The sequence below is a fragment of the Atheta coriaria genome, unplaced genomic scaffold (genome assembly GCF_025399875.1).
Source record: "Atheta coriaria isolate IRGN ID8LTWV9N9 unplaced genomic scaffold, Caltech_Dcor_3.1 hic_scaffold_6_pilon, whole genome shotgun sequence".
NCBI classification, from domain to species: Eukaryota; Metazoa; Arthropoda; class Insecta; order Coleoptera; family Staphylinidae; genus Dalotia; species Dalotia coriaria.
The window spans coordinates 7,915,407-7,942,070 of record NW_027045448.1 but is presented as its reverse complement, the minus strand read 5'-3'; the positions used below and the strand labels follow the sequence as shown (position 1 = coordinate 7,942,070).

The 26,664-nt window shown below is 40.2% G+C and overlaps 1 protein-coding gene across 1 annotated transcript; it reads right to left on the bottom strand.

Annotated features, from left to right (window-relative positions):
* Positions 1-237: 237 nt before the first annotated feature.
* On the bottom strand, positions 238-25,981 carry LOC135793132 (cyclic nucleotide-gated cation channel subunit A). The gene is made up of 9 exons (XM_065303943.1): positions 25,768-25,981; positions 12,825-13,289; positions 9,161-9,412; positions 7,344-7,506; positions 4,645-5,495; positions 4,306-4,581; positions 3,399-3,625; positions 694-1,976; positions 238-643 (listed from the first exon to the last, which is right to left on the bottom strand). The coding sequence occupies exons 2-8, from the start codon at positions 13,251-13,253 to the stop codon at positions 1,955-1,957; spliced, it is 2,220 nt and encodes a 739-aa protein (XP_065160015.1). The 5' UTR covers positions 13,254-13,289; positions 25,768-25,981; the 3' UTR covers positions 238-643; positions 694-1,954.
* Positions 25,982-26,664: the final 683 nt, after the last annotated feature.

Genomic DNA, 26,664 nt, shown 5'->3' with positions numbered 1-26,664 from the left:
TGGGCCGTAAATACGGCACTAGACAAAATCCGAGGGGACACAGCAGCAGCGCCAGGATCAACTTCTTTACCTGAACCGACTCATTTCTACAACGCACAAATCTCTCGCAATGCTCGCACCAGTACGATGTGTCTGACATCTAGAAACTAGCCTCACCAAAAATTTACTCCAAAAAAACAAACACGCACAAAGCGAGCGCAAAAAAAAGACATTTGTCAAATGACAACGCAATACATGTGCACTTGACAACTTTATTTACGTCGTGGTTGGTGTTGTTGATATTTTTGAACGACGAACAAAGAGTGTTAGGAGTCGTCGTCGGGGCAGGTTTTATAGGTGGTAGAACCTAGGTATGCGTGGCAATATTTGCACGTGTGTTTCGCCATTTTCCATCGTTGCACGACGAACGGCAGCCACCACAATCCCAACACAGCCAAACGCCTTGCGACGCGTCTGGTGTAAGGGGTGATCACCCACGTTATCAACGACGTGCTTGGCATCAAACAGCACGGGCAAGTAATCTCCACCGGCTTTCTTCCTAAGCACACATCCTGGATAACGTCGATTTCGATCTCGTCATCGTCGACCGCGCTGGAGGTACACGCGCAACAAAGGTAATGGGTAGTACGGTAATTATAATTTTCTGCAAATGAAAGTGGTAAAGCAAAAACGATCAAATTCTTTAAACCATACTTAAGTTGTCATCGCCCGCGCGCATAACATGTTGAAGTTGTGCACTGACACATTTCAAGGGATAATAATGTCAAAACGATCAAAATTATCATTTTATTTTATAATAATTTGTTCATCTCTACTACGTTTTTGATAAAAATTACTTTTTTTTTTGTTTTGATTAAATGTCTACATTTGGTTTTGTTCTTATAATATACTTTCTTTAGTACAGCACAATTTTTTCTTTGTTTTAAAACGGTTTTTGTGTGTGTCGTGTTTTAATCCTAAATTGTTAATAATTGTATCGTCTAGTCTACATGACTTGTACTTAACTTTCGCACTATCATTATGCATTTAAAGAAGAGAAATTATTTTTCTTGGACCCCAAATTAAACTTACGCTCAATTCCTGAAAATCACACATTCAATTCAATTCGCATTATACTTTGTCTTAAATTCTTCAAACACCTATAACAGTAACAATTTTTAAGTGTTATACATTCGTCGCATTCCTAACCTATAGAAATTTGTTTAAAATTTTCTGCGTTGCATGTTTGGTTGCCTACACAGCGTTGGCATAATGATAGTAGAGAAAGCTACGAACGTTCGTTTCTTCGGTGCTTTCCATCATTAATTACTCATTACTTCGGCACATTTTACAAGTGTGCGAAGTGCAGTGTTACCTTGCTGTTTTTGTAGGTGTGTAATTTATATCACAATAATTAAGGCTTGAATTATCCAGGGAGGTTTTGTGTTTATGCAAAATTTATGCAAGCGCATACAGAAATAAACCACCCTGTTAATTTCACATCTACAATCATGTATGTTTAGTTTATCTTAATTCATTTAGAGCTTAATCTTACTCAAAACGTTAATTGTGTTTAATCGTTAATAATTTCATTGTAATCATTTAATAACTTGTGTGTTTGGGGCAAACAATACTATGAAAATAGATATGTCTATGTATTTACGTGTAATTCCGCGCGAAACTTTTGATAACTTCTATGTATTGACATTTAAAAGCTTAGATTAGTTTAATAATTCATTAGGGTGTAAGGGTTAACGTATTTAGAGTGTGTAGTTGTTTGTTTTCGAACTCATTTCGCAAACGCCAAGGAAAAAACAAACTTAAATCCAATCAAGTGTAGATATAGGCTATTTGTGTAACTCTCCACCGCATGTTATTCCCTCTCGGAGGGTAAAAATGTTGATGCAACCCTCACTCGTTCGTTTTCTTGGAATTCCACCTCAACCAACCGCCGCCGCCGCCGCCGACTTGTGTCTTACGTCTTCTTAGTGTCTTCACTAACAAATACAAAAAAAATACAAATAAAAAAATCGAAAAATGCTTCCCCTAGCTTAGACTTAGAGTAGTAGTTATTTTTGTTCTCGGAAAATCCGGCGAGGAAAAAAAGAAAACTTGATTACGATAAAATAGTAATACAAGACGAGCTGTATTCGGTGGTCCAGTGTGGAGATTGCTCGACGGTCCGGATATTTTTATGTCTTCTCGAGCGTCTCGAGCTGCCGAGAACCACCCCCATGTGAGGGGAATATACGTGGCAAATTGGCGATGTGAATTTTGTTCCCGTAACAGCTTCATGCCGGCAATCTGGTTCGTTTTTTTTTATGAAGGTCAATAATGCCTAAGTGACCGTGGTTTATCGTCAGTTATTTATAGAATAAATAAAATACATATTTGGCACGATACGCCGCTTTAGATGCGGTGAATTGCGTAATTGTGCAGAGAGACGACGTATTTAAGCCATGAATGTTTTACGAATTCAGGTTGCATTAAACTCGAGTGTGCGCGCACGCATGCGTTGTATAATAACGCTGGCGAATTGTTTGTCATCCTTGGTCTTCTTTTCTGCCTCCACCTACGCGTGTTCAGTCGCGCGGACTTGTTTATTCAAGAATCAATCTGGGTTTATTGCAATCGATTTGGGCAGACGCGCGAGCGAACGAGCGAGTTGTTGATGTTTATCTGCAACTTATCCTGCACTCCAGATAAAACACTTCTGTAAATAACTGCAGTTTAATTTTAACTTGTGTTTGTAACGAACTCGTTAGGCATATCCGCACCGCAGGTGTCTAATGTTATGAAATATTTACATGTAAAAATATATCGTGTTTGATCTTTGGTCGGAAATGGTGGTGCGTCGTGCAGCAACAACGGGAGCAGGAGCAGGCGAATGACGACAATCGGCTACATCGTTTTGTGTCTGGAATTGTTCGCCGACGCGCTGCGACTGCTCGCTTCAAATGAGTGCAAACGTCTTCTGCCAGACGGCGGGACTTGAAGGTTTTCGTGAATTTCCGCGTCCGGGTCGCCCCTAAACACATCGATAACAAGAGATTCGAACAAAGCGATGACAATTTGTATCGGTGGTATTTGAGATGCGGTTAATCGCCATCGCCATTGCGTCGTGCACGTGTCGGGCGAGTTATGTATCACTCGGTTTGAGCGCGAATGTAATCAGCGGAGCGTGAGCGATGACCGCGGGCGTCGGGTTCGTTGATTGATGTCAATTAATGCGCTTTTCCTCTGCACGTCAGCGCCAATGCGACGGCAGAAATATAATAATAAAAAAAGAATTATAAATCCGTTGATTTATACAAGCAAATAAAACACTCAAAAATCTATTCATCGCGCATTCAATGCAAACAAAGAAGGTTCACGTGGCAATGGCGGCGAGGCGTAATTTAATTGCGCGCGGGACTTACCTCGACTCAATGCGAGTTAATCGTTGCTTTAGTTTTGCTTGGCTGGCGGTGTACTCGGCAAGCAGCCGCGCCAAACGCGTCTGCAGCGTGTCGACGACGTCCTCCAATCGCTGAATGCTGTCCATCATGGAGTCCTGCGATTCTCGCGCGCGCTTGAATGCGTCCTCGTCCAGCAGGCCGTCCTTTCGCAGCAGCTGACAGCCACGCTCGGTGAGGGTCGCGCGCGCCTGCAATCACCGCAAATGCAGATAGCATACAATCGCACACAAAATACAAACGCAAACACAATGCTGGCGTTAATCGCCCAAACTTTACAGACTGAGTATATTTGCTTGTTGGAGAGAGAGTTTCTAAACACTTCAGAGTGTTGGAAGTTTCTCGCGCATTGATGTGACCTCACGAGAGGAGTTTAATTTGTGTTCAATCCCCACAACGGTATCGCACGTGTGAATTTTTCCAAAATCAATTATCAAAATAATGGATTTGACCTAAATTTAAATTCCCACAATCAAATAAAGATTGACACATAGAATCAATACCAATATTGAAATATATTTATTTTGTGCAAGCAAGTAATTAATTAAAAGCTCCGAAAGTTTTTTGTTGGCTATTTGGAGAATTTAAACCGATGCTGTTTAATGATGCAAAAACTAATGGAAAGTTTTAAGCTAGAAAAAAAAGGGGTATCACACACTACACCCGACAGACAATGCCCTAATACCGTAATAGAAACGGATTCATGGCTGTGGGATTCGACTTGATTTTCAGCTTGATTAAAACGAAACATAAATATTGGCGAAAGTGGATTAAAGTATTAGAAGCCGTTGTTTTTTACCACGTAGCATGCGGAGATCAGTTTGATTAAACTAAGTGCGTTGCAGCGATAGTCATGAGATGCGGGTATTACCTCGGGATAATCAGCTAACGCAAGCAGGAGATCATCTTTGGCCAGACAGAACAGATCGGAGTAGCCGAGCGAGCGCACGTTTGCCGTGCGGCGGTTGCCGGTGCGGTTTCCGACAATGTCCAGCACGCTCACCTCGCCGAACACTGAACCAGCGCCGAGGGTTGCGAATATGGTCTCACCATTGTCGGCCACTACTTGCAGACGTCCTCGCTTCACGATGTACATTTCTTTACCGACGTCTCCTTTGCGACAGATATAATCACCTGGTGAGAACACCTGAACAAAAGCAAAAACAATAAAATTTAGGTTTTTTTGAATTATTTGGAGAGTTGTGCATACCTGTAAACGTAGTTTTAACACCAACGCTTCCAAAAGTCCAGGTTCACAGTCCTGAAAAATTTGCACTTTCCGCAGAGTGTCCAAATGCACCCGAATAGCAATTTCGGCTTTAAGTTTATCTGGCAGAGCAGACAACACACGTTCTTCGTCTAATGCACCACTTTCCGCCCACGTGTACGCAAACCACCTTATAACCCGCGCTTCTAACTCCCGACCCACTTTCCGGAAGGCCATGTACTGCTTAACGCCGTCCATGCGATTTTGAAAATCAACCCGCGCGACATTCATGTTTGAAATCATCGATCCGATGTTACCCACAATGGTAGCAAAGATCAACACGCCGGCGAGGAAGTCCGCAACCACAAACAAATATTCCGCGTCATTCTCCGGCACTGGTGTCTCTCCGATCGTGGTGAGGGTCAAGGTAGACCAATAGAAGCTATAGATGTATTGTCTAGCTAACGTAGCGTTTTTAGAACCTGTGTTATTGTACACCCAGTTATCAGTGCCGAAACCGATGGCGTAGCTGATGGCAAAGTACAAACAGGCGTTCCAATGGATGAGCACCAGGATGGCAAGGACCACCTTGCAGATGCGGAACACGTTCGGATAGTTTGTATCAGTTTCGGTGCGGTCGAACCATTCCAAGAGGCGGGGAAGTCGGAAGAGACGGTTAAGACGCACCAACACTGGACATGGCACAATATTCTTGCATTGATATGGTGACCACCAGAAATACACCACGTCGGTTGGCAACAGTGACAGGATATCTAGACGCCATTTTTTCGACTGGAAGTAGTGCATGCGTAGTTTGTGTTGGTCTGTCACAAGTAATCCTTGCTCCAAATAACCTGTTAAAAACAAGCAAATAAAATGATATTACTAATATATCATCTTGTTTATAAGGTAAGGGTATTTAGACAACCCAACAATCATGTTTGACCTTTTTCCCAATTAACCTTCAATGTGGAAGTAATAAATGATCGCATTGCGTGCGGTCGAAATTAATTCGGAGGTGATGTGATGCACGCGCGTGCTAGCTGTAAGTGCCGTCTTAATTTGCCCGTTTTTAATCACTCCCCGACGTGTACTTGAACTTGCGTCGCTAACTTAATTTGCGTCCAGCCTCGGCAAGAAACAAACATTCATTGCGAAGCGCGTACCAGTGTGCATACAATTCAGGTTAATTAATCTATTATTGTTCGGCACGCATTCGGCTAATTAAATTGCCGTTGCCGCCGCTCTGCCTGCCGCCTCTTACTTGTGTCGCCGGCGGCGTCCGCGGATCCATTACACGGGAGCACGCAGGAGGGCCAATCGATACTGTTCAATGTTTATATGAATGCGCACCATGGCTAATTGGCTCGTATTTAAAGAGGTCTTTCAGTAAACTGATCAACACACGTCGATGCCAACAACATCGTTTGCTTAACGGCTGATTAAGACTTTTAACTGCTCACTATATCTCGTTAAAACGGAATTAATACATCTATAATTTTTTGTTGATGTTTATAAACTTGTTAACACCCGGTGTTGCGCATGTTGTGTACTTTGTAGCAGCATAATTGCATAATTTTGCTGGCGTGTCCTTCCGTTTTGTCGTCGTGCGTCCTGTTGCCACTCGCTGGTTACTCGGCTACTCTTGAAGACCACCCATCTCTCTGGGCTTGGGTCCCGAGGACATTTAGCTCCTCGAAATTTGCATTGCAAACGAGCTGTAGCGATTAAACCCGACAATTTTTCATTAATATCGCAGTGCATAACATTCGCGCAGTAGCAGTAGCGCTCTTTGCTTCAAATGAATGCCTCCAAGCAAGCGTCTAACCCGCATTGTTTGTCCCGCCGAGTAAAAACATGAAAACATGGCGAATAATTAAACTTCATTATCATAAGAAGGCGAACGGTTTCATTTTTCTTCGTGAAATTTCATTAAAAATCGTTGGAATTGAATTTCCGGCCACGGGACGACGCGATTATTTCACCACGACACAAAGTATCGCAACGAACGCCGGAGATGGTGGTGATTGATTGCGTGCTGAAATTCAAGCCGGCGCGAGTGTTACCGGATGCGCATGCGTCACAAAAAAGGAGAAAAATAGGGCAATATGTATCCGAATTCCGAAGATTGGGCCGCAAGATTGATGAGTTTTGTTATAGACGGAAAAACCACTTTGTTTCGGCGACGAAAATACGCTACTAGTCTAATTATCCGGGCGCAGTGTCACAATTGTCCAGCTATCAATTTATTCGTGCAAGTTTTCTTCCTCAGGGCCACCGGCGCACGTGCTGCAGGCTTGTTCGGTAAATAAAGGATCGGTGCGATCGACAACTAACAAATAACTAGCAATAAGTCCTCTTCGCGGAAAAACTCTACACGGAAAACTAACGACTTATAATTGCTGAAGGGAAATTTACGGCGCGTCAGGGAAAAGACGAGTAAATATTTGCTCGATTATGTTTTTGCGTTGTATGTGCTTGTAATTGTAACAAATGTTAACAACTACCAGGAATAGCAGTAGATTTTTTCATTATTTTTAAGCCTCGATATTAAAATAAACTTTCATGACTTATTCAACAACTTTGCAGTATAAAAACTTTAATATGTCGTAATAAACAGTGCAAATTTAATGTTTAGTTGTATAAATATTTAGTTTATGACTGAGAAGGATGAAATTTTCAAATATTTGACTTGGTATTACCTTCGTGTGCACGCACAAGGGTGTCGGCGATATAAACAACGTCACAGACGTAGTCGAGCGTCCACCAAAGAGGCTGCGATGCATTGTTTAACTCCCAGAAGACTGCACGTCCCAGCACGAAGATGACGTTGTAGAGAACGGCGAGGGAAACCACCATCAACCACTGCGAACAGAGAAACAACGCGCTGATGAAGACGCTCTCAGTGCATAAACAAATTACGTGCGCTCCAAGTAAAGTTACCAACGGAATTTTGGCTCAAACGGTCTATAAACTTCAGGAACATTATCGCCGAGCACAAAGTCAACTTTTCAACACAAAATTAAGCGCGGTGATGTAAACAGTTGGAATTGTTTTAGCACAATGAACATTTGCTTCACAATTCGACAAATCGGTAATTGTTGAACGGTAAAAATGGATGAGCATGCTGGTAGGATTTTTATTTTTGAGTTTCAAGTCGTAACTTTCGCTGAACTAAACTTTAAATTCAATTTCAAGCGAAGGGTTTCATGCTAACAAGCAGAGTGTCAAGTTGACTCGGCAGCTCGAGCGCGAAATTTCGGTCGATTTATAATTAACGCTCACCCGCAACCTGCCAAATTCACACGCAAAACTTTCATAAGAAGCAGAGGAGTACGCGCGCGTTACTGATAATAAAAAACACTGCTAATTGCCACTTGGCGCGAGTTACAAGTGTTACTGCCTCAACTTGCTTTTTGCGACGCGTGTATTTCGTAATTTTATGCATTGAAAATCATCGATCCAATGTTTGCGAATGCTCGGCAGTGACAATAAAAAGTGCATTCGGAAGCTTCGCACGTTCACTCGTTCGCCGATTGTGCATTGCATATAGATGCACGTTTAGTTTGCCTATTTTTCGGCAAGCGCAAAAATTGAATTGGCGCATTTTCACATTCACCATTTTTCCGGGATCGCCAACGCCGTGTTTTATTAACCGTGAAAAAAATTATGGACAATATACCGGATATTTTTTTGGATAATAAAGTGTAAAATAAATTTTTTTCACATTTTTGCATAAAAACTAACTTTACACACAAAACATAAAACATTCAAATGTGAGTTTTTCGTGTGTGTGTAAAACTAAAGAAAAAGTCCGAATGTGAATACCCACACACGCATACAATTTCACTAAAATGTTATTAGCGTTTGGAGCCGTAACTTTTAATGAGACGCGCACACTGAGAGAGCTATTGGCAGAGAGCTGGCGCGACGCGTTCGTTCGCTTGCTGCATAATCTGCTTACAAGCCCGTAACGACCTTACAGAATGCTAACTCGATTTACCATGCGTGCGTTTCGGTATCAAAGATATTAAATTTCATAGTTGCGCGCTTTTGCAGCTCTTCGTGCGCGCGCCGCCTCGTTGAGAGCCTGATTGAGTGCCAACAACTCACACTCGCCCAACGATTAAAGCCGAATGCGCAAAATTTATCGCAGCTCTGGCCGAATTTGTAAAAAACTATTGTCGAACAAAGTCAAAAGCTCAAACTAGTACACAATTCGCGTTAAAAGCTTGTTTTCGCACGTCGCGCGACATATATTTGGACTTTTTGACAGCAATTCGATTCAAAGTGCTTTTTGATCGATCACCGTAACGACAGACTTTAACGCTGCGTTATTGATAGTGTGGCTGGCTAGGATCAAGTAGCTACTCACGTAATAAGTTTGCTTTCTTCGTGCGACAACAGCGATGGTTCGCAATATGTTATCGGGCTAATGATCGCAAGAAATTGCGATCATGTTTGCGCGCGGGTAAGAGGAGAAGTGACAAATTGACGGAAGCGTCTTTGGTTGAATTACCTTGTAGTGGGCGGGCAGGGCCGGATCGACGACGATGCGTCGATTGCCACAGCAGGCAAATCGTTTGTTTTCCGCTTTGTCGTCTCCCTCGGCGTCCGGTTGTTGCTGGCTTTTGTCGACGAACCAATCCGGTGTGCGAGCGTCGCTGCCATCGCGTCGTGAGAATCGCCGGAAGCGGATGGCGGCCTGCAATGATGCTGCGGCGCGCTTCAATCGTCCACGCATCGCCGACAATGGTCGTCTTGATGAATCCTGCAAAGATAAAACAAGAAATTTAAAAAAAATTGAAAGTTTGATGAGGGAATCAATAATTTTAATCACTTTTAATAATAATTTTAGTAAAATTTTAGTAGCAAGTCCAGAATATAAACTTATTTCGCATATTTGGTTTTTATCTAATAAGTTTTCCAGTTGCAGGAATTTTAATGCATGGTTCAAATTGCTTTCTGTGTGAAATAATATAATTCTGCACATGATGAATGATTTTAATCAAACTTTTTGAACAAATTTAGTAATTTACTTAAAATCAAATCAAAATTCTTGTTATTTTTCAGTATAAAATCAAATTATGCGTTCTTTTCCTTAATAATCACAGCATTAAATTGGCACAAAGTGCACACTCGGTTTTTTGAACTCGATTTGCATCATGTTTGAAAGCTCTCAAAAGCTCGTGCATGCATCCCGAGAAATGAGATTTTGCCGGATGTAAATGCTTCAAAAAACCTCGCTGTCTGCGCTAAATGAATCGATCGATCCGTACCCGACAACAATCCCATTATTTGTATCGCCACTCTCGCGCGTGTCGTGCATCACACTTCAGAGGTATCCCGAAACCGTCCGCAGGGATGTCATATAGGTACGTATACCGGACAGTTTGTAAGCTCGTGCGTCCCGTTCGGCCGGATTTCGGCGTTATCCGCATCTCGACTATTTCCTGCCTATTACGCGAATAATATGTGCGGCAGTTCCGGGTCCGTGTGAAACAATAGTTATTGCTGCTTCTTCTGCTTCGTCCTTTCGGTAGCGCTATCCTGGCCGACACGTTCGGCGGTAATCAATTTAATCTTTAATGTCCGCCGTTTGTCCGTCCGCAAATAAAAACTTGCCCGTGCAAAGCAATCGGTTTTTATTACGTCGGAAATTTTCCGCTACCGCGCAGTAAATGTTGATCCAACTTTGTACTTATGTCTTTATTTGCTCTCCAAAAATAATACTATTGCAGTTCTAAAGCATCAAAAACAAATTTTCTTTTTCTACAAGAAGATTTAGCATGCGGATGAATGTAATTTTTAAATAAATGCACATCTGTTCCTTAGTACACAGAAAAAAAGATGAAAATACACAATAAACTTCGAGACCCTTTGCTAATAAATAACGTTTTTCGTTTAGCGGCGTTACGCGTGATGATAAACTCGGCCGCGCTTCGAAAAACGAAAGACCATTTTTTACGAGCATCCTTTCGCTGGCCCATCGAGATATAGATATTATGGAGAACGACGCCATATTTATAATAAGCGTACAAATAAACTATACTGCGCACATTATGCTCTTGGATGCCCTCCCCCTTCACCGCGCCGAAGACCTCCACGAGTCTTTGTGTGCGTCGTAATATTTTTTTATGTCTTCGACCATAAAACGCATTGGCGCTCTCACTCTCTCAAAGAAATCATCGATTTCTGCGCTCCGGAAGACCAAAAAACACCTAAAGGTTTTATTGGCACGTTGTGCAAATTTAAAACATTTTCGTAACGTCGCATAATCTAATCACAGGGAGCGCGCTTGATGACGAAACTTTTTATCGTGGCACTTGTGCCGCACCTCTGCTGAGTGATAAAATGGTTGGCGGTGATGCGGGGGCACTTTGGTTTCCGGCAGGACACAATCAACCTGCCGGTGCGATGTGGGATGTATTGCGGTGGGCGCACAAAAAGCTCACGGACGTTTACTCCTTGCTCAGGCCGCTGTTATCTCAATATACGGCGATAAGAGGATGTAGGGGTGACGATAAATCACTTCGTTGTGAGCCTTGTGAGCTCGACCACATGCGATAGAGATAAATGGTCGTCGACTTTGTAGAATGACAATTTCGTTTTTAAGTCAACACTACTGGATACCAGATGGTGCTAACAAAGGATTACCGCGTAATTGTAAAATATATGGAGGCCTCGTGTCAGTTTTAACAACTTTGAGTTTGAGGGAAAGTTTAAAACTTGAAAGTTTGGATAGAAACAGATAATATCTCACAATATTTAACCTACAAAATTAGTTTTAGATCTATTATAAACTACTTAAACTGTATTAACTTAATTTAATGGGAACTATTAATGGGAAAAACAAAGCTAATGGTGCAAAGTTTACAAAATTTAAATAATCAAAATTTGAATGCAAAAAATTCAATTTAGCGATTTTTTTTAACTTCAGAAATCAATATAGGTGACGGTTTAAAAATTGTACAAAAAATCATTGATTTTTTGCAAAAAACCTGCGTAATTTCCACGTAAAATATATCTTTATGTCATCCACACTTGTTATTTCGACGAAATTATTAGTAATATATTCTAATGATTTAGCTCATTTGTACTGATTTATGATGACAAATTGTTATTATCTGTTATCGCTAAAAATCTCTGTTGTGTAATCAATCGCAATCGGCGAGCCTGCGCGACTATTTTTTTCTCTCCAACGCGAGCGCTGGTTGATTTATAGCCATCCGCTCGCTTGTCATTTGTTAACCCGAGCGCGCCGAGCGAATATTTCCATATTTCAAAGATGAGCGCGCAACAAATTCCAACTATATTTCTCTTTCCTCGGCACTCCACTCGTGCAGCTTGTTAGCGCCGGCAACCAGTGTGTGTGCGTAGGAACTCTTCATATTCACATTGTTAAAATTATATAATATAAGTAATTTATTTATGAATTTCACATCGCATTCAATAACAAGCGCATAGCTTGAGGTTAGAAGGCGTAAAACGAGAGTATATTCGATGATTAGATTCTTCGCTTGGTGTGTATGATATGTTGGCTGTCTGTCACGAGCACACATTCGCTATTTCCGAGAAAAAGAAAATTTCCTACCACACCGCCGCCGCTCGACGTCGAGATTACCAGGTCAAACATTATTACATTTTCGCAACATTTTATACGCATCCATTAATATTAATATATATGTCGGCCGCAATCAGCAATATTAAATTCTTGCTAACTCTTTCAAATTGAGATTTATTGCGAGCCAAACGAAAAATTGTTGATGTATCTGTGTGGAAATTTGTAAGTGTTTAAAGTTCGAGTTGAGATTGAGAAGAGAAATTAACGCTGACAATCACTTTCTCTTCAATTATAACTTGGCATGCGCATGGAGCCATGCTTAATTGTGTTATTCCGAGTTGTGAACTGCGCGAAAACCCACACAGAATTGTATCACTGTGTTTTTGGCGTTGGGCGCAAGCGAAAATGAGTTTTCAGTGTTTCACTGCCGCTAAGCTTTTTAATACCGCAAATTATTTTCATCTCTCTCCTCGCTTCAATATCGTAAATTTGACGTGTGCTTACGCATCCATACGCGATCGATACGGACGTAACGCACAAAGCTTCTTCGATGATGAATTGCGTTTAATCTCTCCGCGATCATCTCTGAACAAACAAACTGTTTACTTTGAGCTCTTACATTTTGTAAGGTAGGAATAGCTCCGTCGGCCTCGCCGTCCGATAGAGAAGTCTGAATGCGGACGTCGTCGAGGGCATCGCGTGAACCATCGCGCGATATCGTCGTTGAGATGAGACCCTCTTTGGAATGGTTGGAGATGCGGTCGCGCGAGCAGTTGCGGAAGAGCACCGCGTTGATACCGCCGCCGCCGTCGTTCTGCAGGTGTTCGCGCGCATAAGCTGAGCCTGCGAGGGCGCTATTACGCGCCGCGTTGTCGTAGTCTCTGGTGGCGTAGCCGCCGCCGCTGCCGCCGACGCCGGTTGTGCGGCTACCGCCGCTCAGGCCGTCGCGGCACGGCCCCGGCCCGCTCGATTGGATCGTGAACACGGAGCCGGAGGGTGGACGCCTACGCGGGTCACCTCGCGCTGCCGCCATCACGTAGCTCCACATCGCTGATGGGCATGGCACGTATCCCACGCGCAGCGACTGCGGACAGAGAACAAAAACAACAAATTAGTACAAGTTTCATTTCTCTTTCATACTCTATAGTTACAAAAGGCTTAAAATTGAGGTTATGTGTATGAATACATTTCTAAAGCGTCATTTAGTGGTACAAAACAGTGAATTAAAGTAAAAATACTGTGTATAACTATGCAATACCTAATTACAAAATATAAACTTTGAAGCAACCCTAAAAACTCATTGTTTTCCTTGTGGAATTTTATAGCTCCTCCCGAAAATCTCTAAAATTAAGCAATAAATTCACATTCCACTGGAATGCTTCCTTCTTCACGAGAAACTTCGTCTGCGCTCAGTACATGGAAGATAGTTTTACGATTTTCGAACGTTTTACAACCTCGATGGCAATAATTTCGTGTGCGACATCCTTCGTCGCTCCCTCGCGCATCGATTCAAAGCTTTTCGGCGTTTTTGCTACCGCGCGCGCGATGTTCTTGTTTTTCCAACGCCGTCGACACTCCACAGAGACAACAATGGCCTGGCAGTCAGCAGATTGTTCTCCTCTACTAGACGCTGCCAAATCAAGGACGAACTGGTGTGAATGCCCCGCGGATAGTAAAGTAAACATCTGCAAGAGCTACTTCAACTTGATTTGCATATCGGACAAAAGCACAATGGTTCAATCAAATCGAAGTTATCACAAAAGCGACAGTTTGACAGTTCTTGACAGTAAACTAGATCGTATTAAATAGTTCGTTGAATAGCGGTAGTCTTAATAGAAAATCTATACGTTAATTGAGTGTTGTGTCATCGAACTGAATAGGCTGAAACGTGTTGAGAGTAATTTGGTGTAATTACTGCAATAAGTGAACTCGCATCGGGCGCCCAATACCAGTTATTATGGTTGCACACCATTTGGAATGCGATTATTCGAGTTGGTTATTAAAGAGGCGGAATTCATTGCAGGCGTGCACATTACGTACTGCCGCCAGCCGCCGCCAGTCAGTGGACTGTGAACATAAAACGCTTATCGAACCCAATGAATCTTCACTGACTGTTGCAGACGAAAAACGACCACAAGTTCGCCAATGACAACTTTTTTTTTGCTTGCAAGATGTGATGAGATGAAAAACTGCAATATGTGATAAAAGTTTATTTTATGGATGAAGATTTACAAGAAAAACGTTCGCATATCAGTTAAAATCACTTGTGAGGTTAATAAAACCAGCAACCCGCAATGCATGGGAATCGTTTGGTTAAACTTAGCAAAAAGAGTGTTTTATGCGTGTTGAATGTGCGGATAGTTCGCACTTTGGTTTTAGTTTTCAGTCGTAACAATGGAGGAAAACATGCTATCGTCCATAAAAGCGTTAAAAACGAAGCAAATAAAGCGAATCACGTCCGTTCCATTATTCCACGTGTGACGCACTCGCGCGAGATGCGATAGCCTCGGCCATTGTAATCCGACACTCTCTCTGGTGGATATGTTTCGCCCGAGTTTACAACCCCGACGCTGCACTTTCTTTGCTTACGCGTGGCGGAAAACCCGGGAGGAGCAAAGAATGCGCATTTATACAAACAGCGAAAAGCTGTGTTTCTGCTTACGTCCCAAAAACCCGAAATGCGTATGTACTGCCAAGATGAATGAATCGTCGGCGGAACCCTTAGCTCGGTTTTCCGGTCGTTGATTTACAGGAAACAGGATTGGACCCATAGCGACAACAACTGAACTTTGCTTTGTTCTATTCAAGCTGGAAAATTTATGAAATTTTCTGCTTTTAATTCTGTCCAAGTGTAATATAGTAATAGTCAGCTTTTTTTTCAATTTTACTTTGTCCATTTTGTTACAACTTCAAAAGATTTTCTTCTGTAAAAAAGTGTGACCAAAAAGCTTAATAAAGTTTGATTAAATTTTCGCTAACCTGGTTGGCATCTCGTCTAGTGTCGAGACTTGTTTCATAGTTGCACCGCGTGCGAAATTCTCGTCGAGTTTTTATTTTTTTGGCGAGGTTTTTGGCTCGGAGCGTGCAAAGAAGACACAAGTGGACAAAACTTTGCGGGTTCGGGTACAATCGAACGAATCGGGCGTTAACAATTTAATGCGCATTGTGTCTCCGGTCCATTTTGTCATCTTGTGGTGGCAGTTTTCCTCCTTTCCTCTCCGCAAAGTGTTACATAACGTTTTTACATATTCCGATCTCATATGTGCTTTATCCCTGCACCCAATCGATTTTTTCTACATTCACGCTCGACATATTCTCACATAAAATTGACAATTTAGTTATTTCTGTAATTCAACAAACAACGAACGCGTGTGCATCATCAGCGAGCATCAAACGAGCCATAAATACTCGCCGCAGCTGTGCGTAACGATGTGCACCTCCAGTTTTCCATTTGAGAAAATCTCTCCCGCGCGATATGAATATCGAATATCGTCCATCTCGTCGTATCTTGCATGCCGATTAGCTTGAAAATTTAATATTGCCGGCGCGAACGAATTCGAATGATGGAGCGTTGGACCGCGTGAGCGGATTTGTGCGAAAGTGAGTATCAAAAATCTGAATCTCAGATTCAGTCATGCGTGGTTTATGTCGGTGGGTGCATTTCGGGTTTTATCTTGCTGGCGGACGAGGTCGATTTATGACGCGCCACAAGCAGGTACCGGAATTGCAACCACAACCGAACGAATCATTTTCGGCGGCAATTTACTCATGCGTGGCACCATGGGGAGCCGCTGTGTTGGTCTGATTTGCATTTGAATTGATTGTTGACTGGAGGAGGCTTCATTTTGGGTGGTTGTACCTTTTCGACTCAACTAATTCTACATAACCTGGTTTCCATTGTTTCCGGCTGGTTAAACCGTTTAGGTAGGTTTAACATAACCAAACAAATACTTTTAAAGTTAGTTTTGCTTACTCCTCTTGACAATTGCGACAATCGAATGGAAAATAGTTTCTAGGAATAGTCCTTTATCCCGTTGGTAATACCAGTCGACATCAATACGCATTGAATATTTGTAAATACAAGACTATTGTGTAAATTTATTTGGATTCGTGGAAAGTCGAGGACAGTCACAATGCAAGCAATTGAACGCACAGAGATTACTAGTAACATTTTCATTCTTCCTGAAACCAACATCTACCTAGTAAATTATTTATCAATAGTCGGGTGTAGTTCCTAGTGCGAAGCTAGAGTTAATAATGATTAGGGTCTATTTACTCTTAACTGCCAACCGCCCGTTTCCGATTTATTCAATTTGCAAAACCACTGCCAAATCCCAATTCCCAGTGCCAGCAGTCACTTAATTTGCAATTAGTTATCCGGATGGAAATCGATAATGCCGGTTGAACTAAAATTTAATCACTAAATTATATGATGCATACCTATATCTAGGTGTGTTGGTACTAAGTGTGTAAAATGAATGCCATGTATGTTTTTGTTATGCTAGAGTAGAACAATAAAGCAAAAGAATGAAAATACTTGTTTGTCTACGCGAAGCTTTTGAAGATTGAATTGCAGATTAAAAGAATGCGGTGCGCTTGCCGCAAGCGCATCTAACACCCTTTGCAAATGCGTTTCATTTGCGTGAAACTCACCGAAGAAATTTCATCAAAACCGCGCGTTGGTAGAGTGCACTCTGCTTAAATTGCGATTTGTCTTCGCGGTTTGCTCGCGGTATTGGCGAGCAAGCGAGCGATTGTTTGCTGAATGTAAAAACGTGCGCAATAAACATTATTAAAAGCTTGCCTTTATTAATATAACGTTGGCTTTTTGTATTGTGTTTGCTTTCATCCCACAATTGTTTTCCTTTTCATGATATTAAATATAAATTATGTAAATGATCATTAGTATCGCATCCAATTCATGGATTAGTTTTTGTTGTTGATCTATTTTGAGTGATTACTTAAATTATATTTTGCGTTTGTCAGATGGTTTGAAACCTGGTATTGGAAATCATGTGTAATTCTGTTATTTACGCTTCCGCAATGACTGTCGAATGTCGATAGTTCAAAAGTAACTGCCGCGGCTTCGAGTGTAAGACGTCGAGTTCAGTTTACGGGAGAGCACGTCTTTGCTACCTCGAGTCGTTCGATTCCTCGAAGCGTTTTGCCATTCGGAAATCGTATTAGGACGCGCGTGGTAGTCGTCATCCTTAAATTACCACCTTAAATCGAATCGTTTTGCTACGTTTAGCTACTTCCAATAGTTCACGAGGCGGTGCCAGCTTCGATTTCGATTCTACATAAGTTACCACATTTTGAAATTGCATTTATCAAAGTAAAAGGTTTCGTACGCAGATTGGGAATACATAATTATTAAAAAAATTTAAACTTCTTTCAACCTTGTATTGAAACTTAAGAAACACACCTGTTTTGGTGACTCACACGTATTTCCCGCTGGAGCAGCTTCCCCCACCACTTTTTGCGGGTAGTGCGCAGATCTACGTTCTCTTCTCCTTCCTTTGGACTTAAATTTGTCATGGGTCGACTTGTGGTGTTGGTTGAGTATTGTTTGAGTTGATAACAAGCAAAATCATTGTCATTCAAAGGGGAACTTGGCAGCAATCAGACTTAAGTGGTTCATGTAAACTATATAATCGATTGATCAAAATATTCAAATATGTTTAATTTTAAGAGATACCAAAGAAAAGCAATTCATTTCTATATTTATACGTAGATCACTCTTAAATTACCTATAAGAAGTAATTTAATAAACCACGTGCTCTGTTTATAAAATCTAGAATTTTCTTCTTTGAAAGTGAGTGGGTGCAGCTGCGGCAGCTGTATGAAGACGTAAAAAAACAAAATGTCCTTGGCATTGTTTTCCCTACACCACCTACGCATCGCATCGCATCGACTCGATGGAATCCACTGGAATAATAAGTGCGATATGCTCGTCCTGGTAGCACACACTTGACGGATTTGTTTTTGCCGCCTCACGAGTGTTGTCAGCGGCAGTTTCGGCAAATTCGTGAATGAGCACGAACAAACAAGACTGCGCAAGACACCCAGATTTTGACATCTGCAAACCCCAAATATCTTCATGTTTATATTCATTTATTAAAATTAACCCACCATGTTTACATAACATTTCAATAACTTTTTTTTATCTTATCGGAATATATTTGAAATTATGCGTGACATTAATTTTTCTTATCTGGAAAAGTATTTAAGCCTTAAATACAATTTCCGCTTTGAAAATGAAGCAATTTCGAATGACTTTTAATTCGGCGAAGATTTTTAAATGACAGGATGTTGACATCCTTTGCAACTCTTCTTTCGAACCCGTCTCAAGGTTTAATTAACAAGGCCTGTAAACATAAGGTATAATTCATCGACGCACAAAAGATAAATTCACAAACGAATTATAAACCGAACATAATTCATGAAAGGTGAAGGAAAAAATTGTTTTGTAGCCATAAATAATGAAAGCCCGCACTTAAGATCATAAATACGGGGCTGATAAAGGATGTTAATCATTTATTTCCATTATCAGCCGATGGGTCGCACAAATTTATTATTACGCACCATTTGTTTTTTGTTGGCAAACGACGCCACGCATCCGGTTTTGTTATTTATTTCACCAATTGTTGCGGATAATGTTATTCTATTACACGGATCGTGTTTCAATTTTTTCTACGATGATAAATATTAGTTGATTTCGCATTTTTCTGCTCATTAAAAGAAATCGGATTAGAATTAAGTCGTAATTATTTTGTAAAACGAGCAAATGAGTTCACAATTTTACAGTTTTACTCGAATTCTGAAGTGACCTTTATATTTTTAAAATCGACGAGGCGGAATTTCCCATCTTCGGCTTCATCACGTAGCAATTATTTCAACATTTTCACTGCTACCGAGAAAACAAGGATATCCGAAGCGTTCAACGTAAAATGTCGCTTGCTTCTTCAGAAATTTCGCAGAATGTTTTAATGTCAATCACTAGGAAAATCAATTTAGGTCAACTTTATGATTTGTAACTTGAAACGTTGTTAACTTTTTGTTTCGGGATGAAAGACTCTTATATTCGCGCATTCGTGTTTGACGACTAAAATATGTGAGTGAAGTGGGTTGCGTGCTTCGGTTTTGTCGACGACATATTGTCATTTGTAACAAAAAGAGATTAAGTTTAAGACTCGGAGAAAAGCCTCTTCGGAATTGATTTTCTTATCGTCGCAGCTTCTTGCCGAGGGCGGCGTGGTTTTATTGGACGCGCTGGATGGAGCACTAAACTTGATATAGATTGCTCGCTAGCCAGTACGCTGCAAAACACTACAATATTCTTCGAATTTTATAACTTCCAATTTTTTACGACACTCGAATTTGCCGTAGATAATTATCAACTTGAAAAATACAAAGAATGGCAATTATTATCACGAAGAACATAAAAAAAACTGCAAATGAATAGCTCAGTGGTTCAGCTATTGAGCGTGTCTTCAGTTAGGCAAGTGAGGTTAGGATAATGTAGATGAAATGATGACGAGCGTGGTGATACGTGGGTGGATGAGAATGTTGCACATGTAGGTTATAGGTGAACCATGAAAGGCAAAAAATTAACACACGAGCATCGTTCGGCTGAAATTATTCATTTGTCGACGGCAATCAAGACTTCTATTCATTCCAACGTACCGGTGCGAAATAATACCATGCGGTTTACATGCGCATGACTCGCACCTAGATTTGCGTCCTCAAACTTCATCCTTAACAAAATACAGTAGCATCTAAACAAGAAAACATTGATCACTCATGGTTTATTTTATTTTATATTTTGATTTATAGCCTAGTGACCCACATTTTTTTGCAGTGCGTGTTTTTTTGACACTCGATTTGATAAACGTGTTTTTATATTATGTTTACGATCTTACCGATCTAACTGGTTTGATCCGATTCGTTTGCTTGGAAATTCAGCTAAGCATAAAAGCACAAGTGAAAGGGAAATCTCAGCGTTGCTTTTTTTAAATAATGCTTACAATATCTCACGCTTAATAGCACTTCTATGGCGTAGAACCACGGTTAGAAGGAACTCACGCTTGACATCGAATAATTTTTCTTCATTTTTTGCAAATATCACAATATTTAGACGAATGAAACTGCAAAATTTACATTCTTTACACACCTCACTAAAAAAACAAGTTTTTTGCTTTATTTTGACTAAAATCGTCTTTTTTAAGAAAGTACCTACAGAATTTAGTGATTTAAATTAAAATAAATGCGTAATTAGTATTTTTTATGAATTCCAACCCGTTTTCTTACCCTTAGCAACCGTAATGCTCGCAACTGGGGCGAAAGTAACGCTGGCAAAACGAATAAAGTGTTAATAGAAATTTGCGACGTAGCCGCCGCGGCACGTAGCGTTTAATGCGCCGTTCTACGTACATAACGCAAAAGGTAATCGATGCGCAATTACAGATAATAGGTTATTTGCATTAATTGCTCCCAGTCGACTGCCGGCGCCTTCACCATCGCATTCCAGCCAGCGCCTTGGGATCATCTCGCGATAATACACAACACTCGCAGGATTCATGCTTGTCATAAATCGTGCGTTTTCAGATAAAGCCGAAATTTACGCGCGCAGGAAGGAAGGAATACATTTGCGAGCAAAACGACAAAAACATCGCAAACGAAAAACAATGCACGATTTTGGCTCCGAACGTCGCCGGTCGGCTCATTATTGATTATTTTTTTGCATTCACTTATTTTGGCGCAATGCCATTTGGCCGGCCAGGAAGTTTTTTTTTCGCGGATGGCATATGACTCTTTTTCGTAATAAATAACAGGAATAACTCGGAATGGACTGCCAACTGCTGGATTAAAGCTTTAAAAAATGAATTGAGTTATTTTGTAGAAACTTGATTAATTCTACTTGTAAACATACTCATAAAATATTATAGTTAAAGTGAAATTTACATGTCATATAGTGTTTAATTGCATAAAATAAAATAAAATAAAAGCTACACTAAAATTTTGTTAAATTTTGTGACATTTTAGTAAATTTCAAATCATTTACTTGTAACACTTTGTTTTTCAGTCAAATTCACTTTATATATATACATAATTATATGTTAATTTAAATTCAAATTCAAATATTATAGAGAAACATGTGTTTAACACAAATATTTGTTGTTTAATTACTCATTACTAACTCAATGTTGTATTGTTACTTGACACTACAAACAGAATAATGGTTTTAGTTTATTTTCGACGATTAAATCATCAAACAAATACTATAAAATCTGAAATTTTAAAATGAAGATTAATCAATAATTTCAACATTAATCTGTCTAGAAATCACATTGATAAGATTATTTAATAAAAAGTTATTAACAATTAAATTTTTCACAAAAAATGTAAAATTGATTCAAAATTCAATACTGAATCAATTTTTGAGAAAATAGTTTTAAAATTAATATTTTTCTTTTAATTAATTAATAACAAATACAATGATACTATTTGCTCGCGGCACGTAATCCCACCACGCCTATTATATACCTATCTATTATATATAATGAGTGTGATTCTATGAATGCAATTTGTCTGAGTGCGATATTTATTCATTTGGAAAGTGCATATCTACAATATTTATGTTGTGGTGTTGTGCGTCTGCGTTTAATTAATATGCCTATTGTTTCCATCCATTATATTGCGTTTTAATTAATTTGTTTGTGCGACATGATGGAAATTTAGGCGTGATTTTCACTCTGCGGATGACAATATTCGTGTGCGTGCGCTTTTAGCGATCAGAAACGAAATAAAAATTAACTCACCTATTTTTCACCCCGGACGCGCCCCCGCGGCGAGAATTAAAATGTTCATTGATTGCATTGCACACACATTGAACTCTGACACCAATGCAGCACACGTGCGTAGGCTGCAGATTAACCCACGCGATTGCACAATGAAATATTTATCCTTTGGCTTTGTTGCAACGAATCGAAAAATGTTATGATAGCGTCTGGTTGTTTATCAGGGATGCATTTATGAAATTAATTCGTTTGATGGCCATTGCGAATCAAATTATCCCTTCGCACACGCAACGTCTTAATTAACCCGCTCGTGCGGCCTTCGGTGAATAACAAATTTCGTAATTAATATCAACGTTATCTACGTTTACGAATGTTGTGTCCGATGACCGTAATACTGGTATTAACACACTTTTTTTTATGGCAAACAATTTGTCGCGTTTTCTCACTTCAGTCTCTTTAATCGAGAAAACGCGCTGACAAGTGTATTTTGTGCATGCCGGTGAGGCGACACGCTATTGCCATTCTACTTCACACCTTCCGCTCCTCACACTCAATGTCACCACCCGCGCAACCCGCGACGCCGACACGCAAATGATGTGCTGCGCGCTCGCAGAGAAGATGGAACATTGCGCTTTGTTACACGGAATCCTTTGTGACGGCTTCTCGGCAATATTTGCGAAAATTAATCGCAAAAACGGCTAGTTTCGAAGCTAAGGGTGGCGTGTGTGATGGCGCTTGTGTGCTCGGATGATTTATTAGCAGAACAAAAGAAGATTTCCGCTTCAACAACTCACACAGCGCTCACGGCAACACTCTCAATATTCATTTTCATGTTTTAGATGTGTTAAACGCAAAAGTTTGGTTAGAGTACATTAACGCTCTCTAGCGTCAAAGAAAATAAACACTCTGCGATTTTTTGAGGTTAAATCTTGTGGGTACAAGTAATTCCAGGAATTAATTTCTTGAAACTTCTACTCCTAATGGTTATCTTGCGGTTTAGTGATGTAATAGAATTTCATGTTGAATATTTTATGAATTGCGACATTTTTACTAAAAGCTTATAAATTGTGCCTTAAAAACAAATAGCATTTCGCTCTCGACCTGACTGCGAGGCTGGCCGGCGTGTGGATAAATTTGTTTGTTTGCCTTCCACGAAGCCTTCCTGCATGCCTCTCTGTCTTGAATGCGGCGGTGGCGTCGGCGGCGAAAGGACGGCCGGGACGGCAGGCTTCAAATTAAATCAACTTCGTGCCGCGTTTCCAATCCGTAAGATCACTCTCGACGACGCTGGTGGCGGCGCGGGCAAATCCAATTGCAAATTATTTTATATGTACATTAAAACGAAGGGTGCTCCGATAAATTCGGGTCGTCCAAAAACGACAAAAAGTAGACAGGGAAAAACTGAAGCTGAAACGAATCGGTATAATGAGCTGGACTCTTCACTCTAAGAAATAAAAAAAAACTGAAATTTATTGTGCGCTTTTCGGAGCGGTGCTTCGGGCAGGTCTCAACTCAGACTCACTTCAACTACGTATTATTAATGTTCAAGTGGTGCACAAGAAGATAAGTGGTTATTAAAATATTATAATCTAAATATTAAAAAATCGTTTGTATTTTTTCTTATTTATATTTAATTTAATTTGTGGTCTACACAGATTATAATATAAAAATATATTTTTGTATTGTTTAGTTTATTCATGAAAAACGCAACAAGCTGCAAGCACAAGTTTTACATATTTTAAGCTCATGTATAATTCATAATGTAATTACATCTTTCTTGCGTTTGTAATATTTTGCAAACTCATTTTCTACAAATATATTTTATTCATTTTTAAATGTACTAATTAATCGCTGATAGTGTCGAGTGAAAATCATTAATTTTGCTTGTCTGGTTTGTAGGGAATTAATTAAAGCTTAATCAGAATAATCTATACTATGAATGAAGTGAGTTGGTAATTAATTATTACAAAAACTCAATAAAAAAGTAAATTCTGATTTAATTTGATAAGTAATTTCTGTTTTATTATTTTTATTAAAATTTAACATTTATCAAATTTACTTTCTTTTGTCTGTAACTCTTTATATAATGTTTTATTCTGTTCAATATTTGCACAATTAAATGACAAATTAAATACGGAATAATTTTATGTCCGAATAATTGCTGTAGCTCTTTTGGTTCTCGAGTAATTAATTAAAAACCCTTAAAAATTGCTTCTCAAAAATTTTCCCAAAAATTAAATTTTTAACCAGTATTTTATGAGTAAATGATTTTTAAGTGTAGTTTTTAATGGCATGGTAAACAATTCACTTGCAATTTTATCACTTTTCTCCGCAGCAGGTAATTTAAACAGTTGCTCAACAAAAAAAGTACCCGTGTGAATTTACCCTGTGCGGCTTTATAACTACCGAATTCATCTCTTCTTTTATCAACTTTCAACTTCCAACTAACTGCCAAGTTGAAGCGTGTTTTTATCCCGCGGCGGCGATTATGGTGCATTTTGGTGGGTGCTTTTGTTAATCCCTAATTCTTTGTCTACTTTTGCGCCCATAACTCATACGGTTCATACACATCCTCGTCTTTTGTCGAGATAAAGAAATAAATAAAAGTTTCTTCTTGGCGTGGCGTTTTACATAAAGCACCTACGAACCTGCGAATTTGTGCGGGTAGCAAAATGAATAAAACATTAATTTCGTCGACGACTCAAAGGCGGCGTCGGCCTTGCGTTGCCGCGACGCTTTACGCTCATTTCACACGACCAGGCCTCTGAGTCTCTGCCTCGGAGAGAGAAGGCGCAAGGATGAAAAGGTCCTGTCTTGGGAGTTGTGCGCGCGTCTTGCATCTCGTCACCGAAAAATTGCGTCGTCAAAACGAAACATGCTTTAATATCTAATCATCAATCGTGCCGAAATAAATGCACGCCGTGATTTCGTTCAGTTATCAGCGCAATATTTTATCAACGCGCAAAAATTCTATATCATATCAGAGCTCATTATGTTCGTACAAGTACATAATGTACTCTATGTACGAAGCTGTTGTTATTCGACAGCTACATTTCTCTCGATCCTCTTGATTGAGTTATCCAAACAGGCGCTCATCTAACTTAACAGCTATCGATGATATCGATCTGTTTGCTGTTTGCATGGCGGTTCGAGTGCGAGCTAAGCTTTTTACAGCTGGAAGTGTCATGGCGAAATATGCTCGCGATTAATTTCCATTAAGCGTTTGCTTTTCTTACTCGTACTAAACCGTGGTTTCGAGCCTTTAAACCGCACTTAAAGCAGGAGTAATATCACAGTCAACAAAACTTCAGGTTGGAGTTGAAGTTTTAGCTCTTCAGTTTAATTAATTGATGCTCGGCGGTTTGAAAGTTCAAGATATCTTAGGCATTTTGCCACAAATGCAAATTGACAATCTTCTCAATAAGTAATGTATTTAATTAAGTGTAATATTCTACTTTTTTTTCAGCAAAAAAAATAAATAAATGAAGAGAAATATCAAAATAATATCAGCTGGTTTAATTAAACACAGTTATTCTCAGTTAATTCTAACTCTGGTGAACGACTTTCACCCGCGGCCGTCGGACGTGCTGATGCAGGGGTGGTTAACGGCTATGCAAATGGGAAATGGCGCTTTTAGCGCTTAGATTATTAAAATTTTAAATTACAAATACGTTTTATTTTATATTTTTCTGTTTATACTCCAACACCTTTTGATATATATTTATTTTTTTAACTTATATTGCATAAAATATTGATACTCACCGAAATTTAACAACCGCCAGGAAAATATAAATATTTAATCACACTGACAGGATAATATCTCTACGGGTTGAAAAACACACTTTTTAATTGTTATTCACTAATTAGGTAAACTTTTATAAATAAGTTTCTTTGTTTAAAGTGGTTTAAAGGGTTGAAGAAGAAACCGCGCGCGCGATTGTTCAGCGGTGGAGGATCGCGGATGCGAGGCGACGGCGCCGATCGTCCTGGCGCTACTGACGACGCCACCCGCCGCCGCCTCCTGCCCGGCGGATTTGTTCCTTTCGTCCTTTCTGGCCCGCGCGCGCGATTATCGCCGATGCGCATCCATTCATTCAGCGTCGGCAGCGGCGGCGGTGGCAACGTTCCTCTCTCATTTTCGCCCGGCCCAGCGCCCGTCCGACTTTTTAATTCGTTTGACGGCCTACTGAGCACAATAAAAATTACACCCCGAAGACGCGATTACCGACAGTCCGACAAAGCAGCGTTTGTTGCTCTTGCATCGTCGGTTTTTTTTCCCTCTGTGTGTGTTCATCTCGTGTACACTGTACGACGCCATGACTATTGCGCGTCATTATAATTCGCCGCTAGGCAACAGCATATTGGATTTTTTGTATTTTCAACCAGAAGCAGTGGCTGATGTTAAATTAAATTACGTTCGAGACGGGCTTACCGCGCATCTCAATTGATTTGGAAAGGATTTGAGCTTCGGCTTCGGCTAACCTCATCTTGACAGATTATCTATATTGTCCGCAGAAAACTCATTATGTGGTGGAAATTATAAAACAAAATACATAACCACAATTAATGATGACAGCTGTCAAATGTCAAAGACGCTTTCCGGAGCGTTTGATGCGATTGCTGACACATTTCGTTATTTACGCAGGGAAACATGTGGGA